The sequence below is a fragment of the Salvia hispanica genome, chromosome 2, assembly GCF_023119035.1.
Source record: "Salvia hispanica cultivar TCC Black 2014 chromosome 2, UniMelb_Shisp_WGS_1.0, whole genome shotgun sequence".
NCBI classification, from domain to species: domain Eukaryota; kingdom Viridiplantae; phylum Streptophyta; class Magnoliopsida; order Lamiales; family Lamiaceae; genus Salvia; species Salvia hispanica.
Window position 1 is genome coordinate 34,789,716 of NC_062966.1, and position 12,998 is coordinate 34,802,713.

General features: G+C 37.6%; 5 protein-coding genes across 6 annotated transcripts; 3 read left to right on the forward strand and 2 right to left on the reverse strand.

Moving 5' to 3' along the window:
- Positions 1-175: 175 nt before the first annotated feature.
- Positions 176-2,079, reverse strand: LOC125205135 (UPF0301 protein Plut_0637-like). 2 transcript variants are annotated; one of them, XM_048103951.1, is made up of 2 exons: positions 1,848-2,079; positions 176-902 (listed from the first exon to the last, which is right to left on the reverse strand). In XM_048103951.1, the coding sequence occupies exon 2, from the start codon at positions 895-897 to the stop codon at positions 253-255; it is 645 nt and encodes a 214-aa protein (XP_047959908.1). In that variant the 5' UTR covers positions 898-902; positions 1,848-2,079; the 3' UTR covers positions 176-252. The 2 variants fall into 2 exon arrangements, with proteins under 2 accessions (XP_047959908.1, XP_047959907.1); XM_048103950.1 differs by lacking the exon at positions 1,848-2,079 and adding an exon at positions 1,002-1,728.
- Positions 2,080-2,302: 223 nt separating this feature from the next.
- On the reverse strand, positions 2,303-4,334 carry LOC125205124 (pentatricopeptide repeat-containing protein At3g29230). The gene has a single exon (XM_048103939.1). The coding sequence runs from the start codon at positions 4,302-4,304 to the stop codon at positions 2,520-2,522; it is 1,785 nt and encodes a 594-aa protein (XP_047959896.1). The 5' UTR covers positions 4,305-4,334; the 3' UTR covers positions 2,303-2,519.
- Positions 4,335-5,275: 941 nt separating this feature from the next.
- On the forward strand, positions 5,276-6,401 carry LOC125205140 (sister chromatid cohesion protein SCC2-like). Its single transcript, XM_048103961.1, has 2 exons — positions 5,276-5,387; positions 5,816-6,401. Exons 1-2 carry the CDS (start codon positions 5,373-5,375, stop codon positions 6,050-6,052), a joined length of 252 nt encoding a protein of 83 aa, XP_047959918.1. The 5' UTR covers positions 5,276-5,372; the 3' UTR covers positions 6,053-6,401.
- A 937-nt stretch (positions 6,402-7,338) lies between these two features.
- On the forward strand, positions 7,339-8,793 carry LOC125205139 (40S ribosomal protein S19-3). Its single transcript, XM_048103960.1, has 4 exons — positions 7,339-7,514; positions 7,942-8,032; positions 8,191-8,374; positions 8,559-8,793. The coding sequence occupies exons 1-4, from the start codon at positions 7,431-7,433 to the stop codon at positions 8,632-8,634; spliced, it is 435 nt and encodes a 144-aa protein (XP_047959917.1). The 5' UTR covers positions 7,339-7,430; the 3' UTR covers positions 8,635-8,793.
- A 1,576-nt stretch (positions 8,794-10,369) lies between these two features.
- On the forward strand, positions 10,370-11,997 carry LOC125203584 (40S ribosomal protein S19-3-like). The gene is made up of 4 exons (XM_048101964.1): positions 10,370-10,532; positions 10,969-11,059; positions 11,247-11,430; positions 11,736-11,997. The coding sequence occupies exons 1-4, from the start codon at positions 10,449-10,451 to the stop codon at positions 11,809-11,811; spliced, it is 435 nt and encodes a 144-aa protein (XP_047957921.1). The 5' UTR covers positions 10,370-10,448; the 3' UTR covers positions 11,812-11,997.
- Positions 11,998-12,998: the final 1,001 nt, after the last annotated feature.

Genomic DNA, 12,998 nt, shown 5'->3' on the forward strand with positions numbered 1-12,998 from the left:
CCGTGTGGATTATATTAAATGTCAAGTTTGTGAAAAAAGCTCAGTGTTGGTGGAAATTTATTTTTAAAAATTCAGCCCAAATAATTACTTCTTAATTTCTATGTCCTTCAAAATAATTTTTTTGAGGCGACCATCTATAATTCAGTCATTCCAATACGCTAATCAATTTCCAACATGTGTAAACCAAAATATATAAGTAATTAATCACCTATATACAACAATGACCTTCACCGATTATACATGTAACATTACTCACCAAACTTTGGTCGGGCCCATGAGGCCCGAAATCTCCTCCCAAAGCCCAACAGTAGCCTGCTGAATGACACTAGGACTGCAGGCCGCGACAGCCCAATACCCGGCCCGAATCTCATCGCTGAGCTGCTCCCTCTCCCAAGCGCAGTAGCCATGGAAGAACCTGAGCTCCTCCGCCTCCACCACCTTCCTCTCCACCATCTCCGCCGCGCACCCCACGCTCCCCTTCGTCCCGTAGTACACCCCCTCCACCACCTTCTCCAGCACCCCCTCCCCGCGCGGGCTCACCAGGAACACATCCTCCTCCACCGGGCCCCCGAAGAACACCGGGCCCGGCACCAAAGGCTGCATCTCCTTGATCGACATCAGCGACGGCCGGTTCAGTATAAGCCCTGTCGTCGGGCCCTCAGGGCCCGTCGACAGCAGCATGATCACCGTCCGCTCGAAGATGTGGACGCCGTCCAGCTTCTTTGTGGCGATCAGCAGGCAGCCTCTCTCCGGCTCGTAGATGCCGTGGGCCCATTTGTCGTCTCCTCTCCGCTCCTCCACGGGTGGAGCTTGCTCCCGGGCCACCAGCCTGGCACGGAAGGCTCGCCAGTCTGTTCTGACAGACGGGCCTTCTTCGTATTGGGCTGGACCCAGCATGCAACCTGTTTTTTAAATTTTTACCACCAAAGATTGCAACTTTATTAGCTTCTTGAATTTGAAGGACAAGAAAATGGGGAGGGAGAATAAGATTAAGAACATACATGCTACAGAGAATGAGGCATTAGACTTTCTAGATTCAAAGGTGCTGCTGCACCTTTTGAATGTGGAAATCCTGCCTCTGATTGGAGAAACAAGGTCCATGGCAGTTGTTGTTGATGATGAGAGAAACCAAGCTTTGATTGATGGGCTAATGTCTAGATATGATCACTCACTATATAATGCATGCAAGAAATGGATATAGCATATAATATTCATATCTATGGATAAGAGGAACTTTTCTGCATACTAAGATGTGGAGTGAGATTCAATTTACACCACATATATATTTTTTTTGTACAGCTTATGTAACAAGAACATATTTTAGAGATAATTGTTGTAGATTGTATGGTGATAGTACAAGTCAACATTTTTTGAGGAGTATGTGGCTGCTTCTCTTCCATTCTTTGGGTTTATTTTTCCCTTCATTGTTGGCTGGAAAAAGTGCATTAAAAGGGTGGGGATTGAAGGACCCATCCCTTGGTGAAAAGTATCAAAGAAATCTTGGCAGACAGCTTACACGTGGCATCTCGGGATAGGTGGTCTGGATTTCCTCATCCTAAAAAGTGGGGAATAAGAATGAAGAGGTCGAAAAGAAAGAACTTTTCTTGTAACTGTGGTATAGCAGAAGTTGATCATGTTCCATATTTCTAGTTGTGGATCATTAGATAGTATAAATAAGATTAGTTGAAAAAAACAGAGACACAAAGGGGAGAATCTTGTGTTTATTGTGATTGATGATTGAAGTGATGCACATAATCTTGGAAAGATGATGTTAGAGACTAAGAGAAGAGATCTTTCTCACATGCTTCATAATAACATAGAAAATTTCACCTGGTTTAGGCTTTTACCTCAATTTTGAGTTCTTGCCTTAAAGTTCACTCCGGCTCTGTGGGAAGCAGCGAGGTCAGGTCTTCGCCTCCCGATTGGTCCAAAGAGAAATCCATTTGGAGTTCATCCTCATCATCTGACATGGTTGCACCGCTTCCTTCTCCAAGGGCTGCCCCAGTTCATTTCGAAACAACAACTGTATCCGTCTATGTGTATAGATATCAGTTTCTACTAATACAGAATAACATCATGCCAAATGCAAACAGAATTTCATTTCATCCATACAATGCCATGAGATGAATATTGGCTTCAAAACATTGCTTATAGCAGAAAATGAATATTGAAGCAGCAGTGGTGTTGAAATTGGCTTAAAAGAACAGATGTCTCTGCTTGCTGCCATTTTGACAACAACACAAGACAATTTCTTAGAAGTCCTTCTCAAAATGAAACATAATGGCAGTAACCAAACAAGTACTACTCTAAAAGAGTATCAAATAGTATTTCATAAATACAGCAAACATTGCTGCCCCTTTGCCCTTTGTCATCTACAGCACTACAAATATATACATGCCATGTGCCAAACCTCAAAATTACACATTTCAGAAAATAGTATACATGAATCTTATCATCAAGGAAGTAACCTCAATGGCATAAGCATATGTATATATATATTTATATATGCAACCAAATTTCTAAGTTGGAGCAAGAGCAACTTTTCTAAGATGCTGAGTTAGCCCATTCACAGTCTGGTAAATTTTATCTGATTTAGGATGACTAGTATCCATAACACTGAAATCATGAAACTCCCCATCCAACTCTATCGAGCTAGCCCCAGGGGGTGTCTTGCTGGCTGCCTTCCACATCCGCAGCCTTGCATCCGCGGCACCCTTCCAATCCCCACCAGCAGCGTACACATTCGACAGCACAGAGTACCTCCCTGCGTTAGCCGGATCCAACTTCACCAACTCATCAAGCACCTCCTCTGCTAACTGCAGGGCATTATGCATTCGGCAAGCCCCTAAAAGGGAGCACCAGATAACAACATTAGGCTCAAATGGCATGCAGTTAAGAAGCCTCAGTGCCTCGTTGAGGCGCCCCCCACGCCCCAAGAGGTCGATCATGCAGCCATAGTGCTCAATCTGAGGGACAATGTTGTAGCTGCTCTCCATGCTGTAGAAGTAGCGGATCCCGTCCTCGACCATGCCAGCGTGGTTGCAAGCAGATAGGACGCCAACGAAGGTCACATTGTCTGGTGCAAACCGCTCTAGCTTCATCCTATCGAAGAGATGGAGCGCCTTCTTGCCATGGCCGTGCATGGCCAAGCCGTGGATCATGGTGTTCCACGACACCAGATCTTTGCTCTCCATCTCGTTGAAGCATCGCCATGCCCTGTTCAAGCTCCCACACTTGCAATACATGTCGATCAGAGCGTTGCTTATGAGGGTGCAGCATCTGTAGCGGCTTTTGATGATGGTGCTGTGGACTTTCTTCCCTAAACTCAGCATCCCGGATTGTGCACTAGCGCATAAGATACTCACGAATGTCGTATCGTCTGGCTCCATGTTCTCCCTCTCGAGCTGATCATAAAGCACGAGAGCTTCCTTCACGAGCCCCTTCTCTGCGTATCCCGATATCATAATAGTCCAAGTAACCAAATTCTTTTCCGGCATTTTCTCAAACAGAACCTTAGCCATCTCAACGTCGCCCATTCTAGCATAACCCGAAATCACATTAGACCATGACACAACGTCCCTAGACGGCATCTTCTCAAAAACCTTAAACGCAGTGCTCATTTCCCCGGCCTTGACATACCCATCAAGAATAGCATTCCAGCTCACTTTGTCTCTCTGAGGCATTTCATCGAACAGTTGCTGGGCCTCCTTCAACTGGCCCGTCTTCACCAGCCCACTTATCATCGAATTGTATGTAACCATATCGCGCTCCTCCATCACATCAAACAGAGACCTCGCTGCCTCAACCCCAACCAATCCGTACTTCGAGTAAGCATCAATTAACGAATTAGGCATGAACAGATCCGAGTAAAGATTGCATTTTTCCACATAAGCGTGGATAGTTTTAACAAATCTCAACCCAGAGTGAGCCTTGAGAAGGAACAGATAAGTGTAATTATCCGGAACGATTCCTGAAGTCTGCATTGTGTAGAAAAGCTCAAACGCCTTTTCCGGCTGAGAATTCCGAATATAGGCCTTAATCAAGGTGTTGCAGAGATGGGCGTTTGGGGCGGGAACTTGCTCGAAAACGGTGAGCGCTAGCCCCATTTGGCGGCAGAGGGAGAAGGCGGTGATGAGTTTGGGCGCGACGAAAAGGTCATCGTGGAGATTGGATTTGTAAATGAGCGCGTGGAGCTGTTTGAGCTGGCTGAGGTCGGTGCATCTGTGGAGGTCGGAGAGCTTCTGCTCGAAGAGCCTCCGCCGCGACAGAAGCGTCGGAGCTCGCGCCGGCAACGGAATCTGCATTTTTTTTGTAGTGAATTTGGGAAGAGCAAATGGCCGCTGTGGAATTTAGAATTGGGGTTGAAGATAAGAAGTTAGATTTTTGTTTATGGATATTTTTTTCTAGGATTTTATTTTTCCTTGAATTATTGATATTTTCATTTTTTTCGTAAAAATTGTGTCAAGATCCCTAGTCAAAAATCGCGAGGCAATATTTAAATAATTATCATGCTTAAAAAACTACTATTTCTAACTACATATTTGTCTCAACGATTAACTCATATATTATATGATGTACTTAATATTTAAACACACAAGATTATACATTTAAATCAATAGAAATGTGATTAAATGCGAACTCTAAATATTATAATATTAACAAAAAATGTCAATACAATGTCAACTGTGACATCTTTGACCCAAAACATGCATCATATTTGCATATTTGTGCATTTTATTATGTTTTGCACATTTTATTGTCCTTTGAATTATACAGACATTAAATGGACATCACCAAGGATATCAATTTTTCTATTTTGTTTCTGGAAAATTAATATAGCTATAAATAATAGTACGTAAATTATAAGTTGTTCTCACCACGAAGTAGTCAATTTTGATTTCATACTTGTATTAGAAATGCACATATGTACTAGTTACTTTGGAATTTGGACATTCCATACACGTACATGTCTAATACATATATTTGTATTTCACTAAAATTATGGGTGCATGCAAAGTGATTTATTTTAGTACACATTGATTTTATTATTTTTATATTTATTGAGAGTTATACATTAATACAAATTGGCTAGCACACGTGTTCCCCTATAGTTATAATAGGTGTTATCTTAAAATTCATCAAACAACTAAGTGTCATCTGATTAGATAAAGTAAAACTAGATAACTTCTATTTATATATTTTTAGATTTCTCAAATTAGTAAGTCGGCAAATAACAGAGACATTTTCATATTTAGAATACATGGAGAAATCCTACTGAACCGGTTAAACCAGGCGAAAGTTTAGGACGGCAGAATATTCCATTCACTATCAGTGATATTAATATTGACCCTCCCAACACATACGAAGACGTCATGCGGAGATATCAGGTGATTTAAGTTCTCATGGTATACTTTTGTGACTTGTCTAACCATGATTGTCAGACACATGATCATGCTTTGTGTCCGTCATTAACATGGGCTCTTTAATGTAGAATACGTTATTGGACTTATTTCTATATGTCGAAACTCCATTATTAGGTTTTCAATTTTCTCCAGCTTTATATTTTTGTTAATTGTGGTATAAATTTCTATACTTAACAATAGGGAATATATAGATATGCATTGCAAAGATAACAATAAATAAGTTACAGTATCACATATAGATGCGATTTCTGAATATTAGTAGAATCAATGTATATATAATTTTGTACTCCTATTACACTGGATTTTTGGTTTTGTATTTTTCTCACAACTCTGTTTAGTAAATTGTTTGTACTTAACAAAATGCCTTTTAAAATAAATTGTTTTCTTCTCAGGAATTCAAGAATGCCTTGAGGGAAGACACGGTTGACTATTCAACCTACTCAGCAAACATCAAGAGGAAACGGCCACCCTCCACGAGTGCAAGACGAGGGAAGGCTGTCCGAATGGCAGATATGGATGATGAAGAAGGCTATGATGATGAAGATTGGGGTAACAGTGTGGGCAGGATGAACAAGAGTGCCGGCAAGAGAGGTAGTTACATGAGAACGAGGCAGCGACAACAGTTGTAAGTACTTAACAGGTAAAAGCTAACATGTACAGCTCATAGAATGGGAGTGGAGCGAAAGTTTAGAAGTTCCCTAGATTGAAAACAGCCCTATTGATCATAATTAGTGTTCATCTGTTCATAGTAGTTATTTTGTTACTACAAGAAGAATATTACTATAGAATAGGGAAATTGAAATTTGTTACTCTATCCCTAGGGAACATGGGGAAATTTTTGTTTGTTTAGGGCGATGGCAGTTGTACATTATGTTGATATAATCTCATAATGAAGTCATCTCCCTTTATCATTTGTTTGTGTAATACTCATTTTTTTAGTTGTTTTGAATAGTAAAATAATCTTGGGCTCCTGATTCAGAATCGTGTGTACCTGTAGCATTGGCATTCCTATCGAAAATTATTTACAGCATATAATTATTAACACTATACAGAAGAAGTTATATAATAGAGCAAAGTCAAAACAAATCAAGTGGAGTGGATACTCAAGTTCCCTATTCTCTATAGAGAAAGTTTCCCTTTATTTGGATATATACTCCTTTCTTCTGACCCATAAAATAGGGATACGACAAGAGTATTAATTCGAAATGAGTAAAGTATGAAAAATACAAAGAATGATTGGTAATTTGGTATTATTGGTTACTAATGTGGCTCACCTTATAGGAGAAGTTTTTTTGCCAAACATAGAGATGAACTAAATTTATGGGACAAATCAAAATAAAAAAAAAGAGACTATTATTGGGAGATGAAAGTGGGATGTTTAAATTAACTGTTTAAATCATCTTAGTAGATGGGACATTTTTCTCTAATCAAACAGATTGAGAATTCGAGTCAACATGACCACAAGATGAATGGGAAACAATTTACTTCCTACCTATGTCCATAAAAATATTTTTAACAGTGGATAAGACAAATTTTAAATGCAAAATTAATAAAGGATGAGAAGGATAAATATAAAAAGTGTTTGAAGTAATAATAACAGGGAAAATGAAATCCGCCTTATTAGAGAGATAATACCATATTTAAAATGAGAATACTTTTGGTGGATGGATAAAAAATAAAAAAATTTCTTAGACGTGGTAATATTCTTTAAAAATAATAAAAAAACGTATGTTGATTTATCTTGAAAAAGAAACCTTAAAGAAAAAACAACAAACTTAAAACTCTTTGAGCCACTTAAAACTGAAATCCCGTTTAACTTCCCCATAATGGGCCGAAGCCCAAACTGAAACCCCAAAGCTTCGAAAGCGGGCCGATATTTACAGAGGGAATAGCTATAAAAAGTGGAATAGCCCTAATTTTCAAAAACCCTCGCTTCCTGCATAGCTATCCTCGCATCAGAGAGTAGTATTGAGCGCAGCAGCTCGAGATTTTCAGATCTCTCCGACGATGGCTACCGCGAAAAATGTTAAGGACGTCTCTCCACACGAGTTCGTCAAAGCTTATGCAGCTCACCTCAAGCGCTCCGGCAAGGTTAATTTTTTTTCTACGTTTTTTTTTGACGATTTAAGATGTAATATCCCAAATTTTCTTGTTTGATGCTTCAATTTTATGTATTTTTTCTTGTCGTTAATCTGTTGTGTGGTTTGGGTCGTGATTTGTATGCTTGAAGGAATGATTGAATATTATTCGTTTTAATTCAATTCAGTGTGGAGGCTTTATGTTAGTATTTAGCTGCTAGGTTTTAAAAATCCTCTTTTCCTGGATATAAATTGTGATGAGAGACACAGTGAGTCAGTATAGACAGTGGTGTAGAGTAAAATATATTGTGTTTTATTTAAGAGATGCATATTTATTTCTCGAAAAGCAAAATTGATAATTTTCGTAGTGTTGTTTACAGTTTACAAATTTGATTCAAGAACACTTATGCAGCATATTTGATCATTTGTTTTTACTATAGATGGAGCTTCCTGAGTGGACTGATATCGTGAAAACTGGTGTGTTGAAAGAACTTGCCCCTTACGATCCTGACTGGTATTACATTAGGGCTGGTAATTTCCTCATCTACATCAAACTTTATATTTGGTGTGTTTTTGTAACGATTTGATAATTAAGTACCATGTTATCAATAGGTTCATCATCTTGTTGTAATTATCTAGGTGTTCTGTTTCACAATGCTGTCTTAATAATAAGCGGTTTGATTTTGCAGCTTCCATGGCTAGAAAGGTATACTTGAGGGGAGGTCTTGGAGTTGGTGCCTTCCGTAGGATCTATGGCGGAAGCAAGAGGAATGGAAGTCGTCCACGCCATTTCGGCAAAAGCAGCGGTGCAGTTGCACGTCACATTCTGCAGCAGCTGCAGAACATGAACATTGTCGAGCTTGATACAAGGGGGTAAGTGCCTGTCTAGTTTTGTTCGATTTCACTTATTTGCAACCTCACTTGTAGTATACTTGTGGTGCTTGGCTACCTAGAGTCCAGTCATCCCTTGTCACTCCTAATCTTTTATATGTATTGTAACAATGCAAGTACAGAAATATGAAATAATCTTTTCTGATGTGCATTATTTGTTTAACAGAGGGAGAAAGATCACATCCAGCGGCCAAAGAGATCTCGATCAAGTTGCTGGAAGAATTGTTGTTGTAGCTCCATAGATTAATCTTTTAGCCTATTGAAAACTTCCTCATTGCGAAAATGGTTGAACAAATTTTTGTTTGAAATGTTTCGTGTTTCTTTACGATTCTTGAATTTTCAGATGTGTACTTGGATCATTTCAGTTTTATCCTAATATATTATCTAGTTAGCCTCCACAACTACTCGATTCCGATTTTTATGGAGTGGCTAAAATTGATAAAAATGAATATTGGTTGTGTTTGGGGATGTAGTCTTTTAATGCTCGTTTTTTTTTTATTATATTTATCTGAGAGATAAGGTCTTGTTTTCTTCATGTTTTAAATGTAGTAACTTTCTATGCAACGAACATGATTTAGAACAAAGTAAAGTACTTTGTTTTTAATCTTACTTTATGATTAGTATTGTGTGACTTGTGTCTGTCTATCCTCATCAAATGAAAGATATACTTACATAGTGAACGAGAGAAGTATCAAATGATAAAATTCTTGTATATAGATATGATAGAAAGAGAAAAACATGTGGGTGAAGATGATTTGAAAAGAATTGGAGGAAAGATGAAATCAATAACTTTGACACACCATTGTGCCAAGCAAAACATTATCTTTTAGCTCCCAAAACTGCCTCTCACAAATTATTGCAACATATACAAACGGATCGAATGAATGACCATGAAGGATGAATTACTATTTGCTTGTGTTTACTGGTAATGTGCTACGAAAGTCATCTAAAGACATGTTACATTTGGTCTTCTTCTACGAAAGTCATCTAAAGACATGTTACATTTGGTCTTCTTCTGGGTAAGTTGAACTTGGGCTCTTTGGGTATAGTGGGGTTCTTCTCAGACCTTTGCTTGTGTTCACTGGGCGCATTGGGGTTTGATAACAAGCATGTTAGAAATAACACTATACAGAACAAGTTACATAATAGAGCAAAGTGAAACAAATCAAGTGGACTGGATACTCAAGTTTCCCTATTCTCTAATAGAGCAAAGTTTCCCCCTAACCGAATCTATACTCCTTTCTACTGTACCATAAAAGTAGGGACTTAGTAGGGACTTAAAGGAACGTCAAAAGTTTTAATGCGAAATTGGTAAAGTACGAGAAATACTACCAAGAAAATGTTATTGGAGTATTATTGGATTATGAGACTCACCTTATAAGGACAAACAAAAGATGGAAAAAAGAGAGAGACTATTATTTGGAGACGAGTGGAGTATATTTATCGACGGTTTAAATACATCTTAGTAGATGAGCCATTTTTTTTTAATCAATAGATCAAGAGTTCGAGTCATTATGACCACAATATGAATGAGAAACTATTACACTTCCTACCTATGTCCATGAACAATATTTTTAACATTGGACAACACAAATTTTAAATGCAAAATTGGTAAAAGGATAGAGAGTGATATATATAAAAAAATGTTTGAAGTATTGATAATAAAGAAAATGAAATCCACCTCATTAAATATAGTAGTACCATGTATAGATAGAGAATATTTTTGATGGATGGAACGGAAATAAAAAAGAACTAAACTATTTTTCTTAGACTTGGTAGAGTATGAAATCTCTTTTTTCTTTTTTTTTTTTAAAAAAACGCCTGTTGATTTATCTTGAAAAAGACACCTTAAGTTAAAATTAAATAATTTAAATCTGTTTTGAGCCATTTAAAACTAAAAGCCGTCCCAAAATGGGCCGAAGCCCAAACTGAAAGCGGGCCGATATTTACAGAGGGAAGAAATATAATATGTGGAACAACCCTAATTTCCTAAACCCTTGCGAATCCGAGATTAGTATTGTGAGCTGCAGCTCCAGATTTTCAGATCTCACCGACGATGGCTACCGCGAAAAATGTTAAGGACGTCTCTCCACACGAGTTCGTCAAAGCTTACGCCGCCCACCTCAAGCGCTCCGGCAAGGTTAATCTTTTTTTTCTACCTTTTTGACGATTTAAGATGTCATATCCCAATTTTCTTGTTTGATGCTTCATATTTATAATTTATGTATTTTTTTCTTGTCGTTAATCTGTTTCGTAATTTAGGTTGTGATTTGTATGCTTGAAGGAATTATTGAATATTATTCGTTTTTATTGAATTCAATGTGGAGGCTTTATTTTAGTAGCTGGTAGGTTTTAGAAAACCTCTTTCCCTGGACATAAAGTGTGATGAGAGACACTGTGAGATAGTATAGACTGTGATGTAGAGTAAATATAGTACTAGTATTCTCTTTTATTAAAGAGATGCATATTTATTTCTCGAGAAGCGAAATTGATAATGTTCGTAGTTTTGTTTATAGTTTACAAATTTGATTCAAGAATACTTATGCAGCATATTTGATCATTTGTTTTAACTATAGATGGAGCTTCCCGAGTGGACTGATATCGTGAAAACTGGTGTGTTGAAAGAACTTGCCCCTTACGATCCCGACTGGTATTACATTAGGGCCGGTAATTACCTCCTCTACATATAACTTTATTTTTGTTGTTACATAGTCATGTTTTTGTGAAGTTGTGGTAATTATACCCATTATTTACTACTCCTACCATGTTACTAATAGGTTCACCATCTTACGGTATTTAGCTAGGTGTTCTGTTTCACAATGCTGTCTTGATAATAAGTGGTTTGATTTTGCAGCTTCCATGGCTAGAAAGGTATACCTGAGGGGAGGTCTTGGAGTTGGTGCCTTCCGTAGGATCTATGGCGGAAGCAAGAGGAATGGAAGCCGTCCACGCCATTTTGGCAAAAGCAGCGGTGCCGTTGCCCGTCACATTCTGCAGCAGCTACAGAACATGAACATTCTTGAGCTTGATTCAAGGGGGTAAGTGCATGTCAAGTTCTGTTTGATTTCACTTATTTGCAATCTCCCTTGTAGCAGAAGAGTCTGGCTACCTAGACAGTCCAGTTCTCCCTCGTCACTTGTTCTAAATCTTTTTATGCATAGTAAATGCAAATACAGAAATATGAAATAATCCAGTGCTAGAGCATATACCTAATTGTGCCCTTTGTAACTTAAATCTCTTGTATCTTTGGTGGTTCAACTTTGAATTCTGCAACATGGAGTGTCTTGCTAGGTGTAGCATGTGTGATCCTCTAATTTTCTGTTGTGCATTATTTGTTTAACAGAGGGAGAAAGATCACATCCAGCGGCCAAAGAGATCTCGATCAAGTTGCTGGAAGAATTGTTGTTGTTGCTCTATAGATTAATGTTTTAGCTATGTTTTTAGCCTGTTGAGAACTTCCTCATTGCGAATATGGTTGAACAATTTTTTGTTTAAAATGTTTCGTTTTTTTACTACTATTAATTTTTGCTGTTGAATTTCTAAGAGATGTACTTGGATCATTTGAGATTGAGTTTCATCTTAATATATTTTCTAGTTAGCAACAACTACTCCGGTTCTGTGTAATTTTTTTTGATGGACTAAAATTGATAAAAAAAAAATGAATGATTGTTTTGGATGTGCGGTTATAAATATTTTACACTATTTGTTAGTATTATAGAGTAGAGAAATGTTATGCTAGGCGACTAATTTGAGTGCTCGATGAGCGCAAATCCTGATTCCACGTCAGACAACTGTTTACTTTTGCGTTTATTATCAATATTAAGCATCCATAGTGATGAAGAAAATTAAAACATTATTGGAGAGTGAAAAATGGGTGGTCAAATAACTGCGATCTAAAATAAAGTTATATTGAAATTAGTTAAGATGATTAAAATTTTCAATGAAATTATTAAATTGGGGTAGCAAATATCAAGAAGCTGGGGAAGGAATAGATACATTATTTAAGCCTGAAGGAAAGAAATACAGGTGCTGTGAATGAAAAAATGATGTTGCAATTGCCAAGTTGTACATGTGAAAAGAAATGATGGAGAGCGGTCTTCACGGAGGGAGAGAGGTTACTGAGAGAGAAATTTATAGATAAAAAAGGAATCTTCAGACGTGGAATGGAAGCGCTCACCTGTCGCTCAAATTCAATCGCCCAGCATATCATTTCTCGAATAGAGTCAAGTGTGTTGATCATTAAGATTTTACACTATTTATTACAGTGTAGTAAATGCCTTTTGTGTATGCAACTATTGCATGATTTAGAACAAGTACATTAATTTGATTTTATGAAAATAATTTTATATGTTATTTTCCTATGTCACCACAAACGTTTATACAAAAGTATCAGCAGTTTCATATTTTTATCTGTTGTTATGGACTTGTTTTTCAAAAGTGAATGTTTTGAACCAAATTCGCATTTTGGTCATATGTTTATGATCAAAATTTACTATTACTTTTTTATATGATAATGTACCATATATAAAAACGAAAACAATGAATAGTCCATTTATTCCTCAAAGTGAACAAAGATAGATCCTGTCACAGCGTCAGCATGTAACAT

Excerpts from the sequence above, each read along its gene's own strand:
- LOC125205139 (XM_048103960.1), top strand. The coding sequence starts at position 7,431 with ATGGCTACCGCGAAAAATGTTAAGGACGTCTCTCCACACGAGTTCGTC. Across the intron at positions 7,515-7,941 it reads ACCTCAAGCGCTCCGGCAAG|ATGGAGCTTCCTGAGTGGAC; the intron begins GTTAATTTTTTT and ends TTTTTACTATAG. Across the intron at positions 8,033-8,190 it reads CTGGTATTACATTAGGGCTG|CTTCCATGGCTAGAAAGGTA; the intron begins GTAATTTCCTCA and ends TTGATTTTGCAG.
- LOC125203584 (XM_048101964.1), top strand. The coding sequence starts at position 10,449 with ATGGCTACCGCGAAAAATGTTAAGGACGTCTCTCCACACGAGTTCGTC. Across the intron at positions 11,060-11,246 it reads CTGGTATTACATTAGGGCCG|CTTCCATGGCTAGAAAGGTA; the intron begins GTAATTACCTCC and ends TTGATTTTGCAG. Across the intron at positions 11,431-11,735 it reads CTTGAGCTTGATTCAAGGGG|AGGGAGAAAGATCACATCCA; the intron begins GTAAGTGCATGT and ends TTTGTTTAACAG.
- LOC125205135 (XM_048103950.1), bottom strand. The coding sequence starts at position 1,101 with ATGGACCTTGTTTCTCCAATCAGAGGCAGGATTTCCACATTCAAAAGG. Across the intron at positions 903-1,001 it reads TGCCTCATTCTCTGTAGCAT|GTTGCATGCTGGGTCCAGCC; the intron begins GTATGTTCTTAA and ends TTTAAAAAACAG.
- LOC125205124 (XM_048103939.1), bottom strand. The coding sequence starts at position 4,304 with ATGCAGATTCCGTTGCCGGCGCGAGCTCCGACGCTTCTGTCGCGGCGG.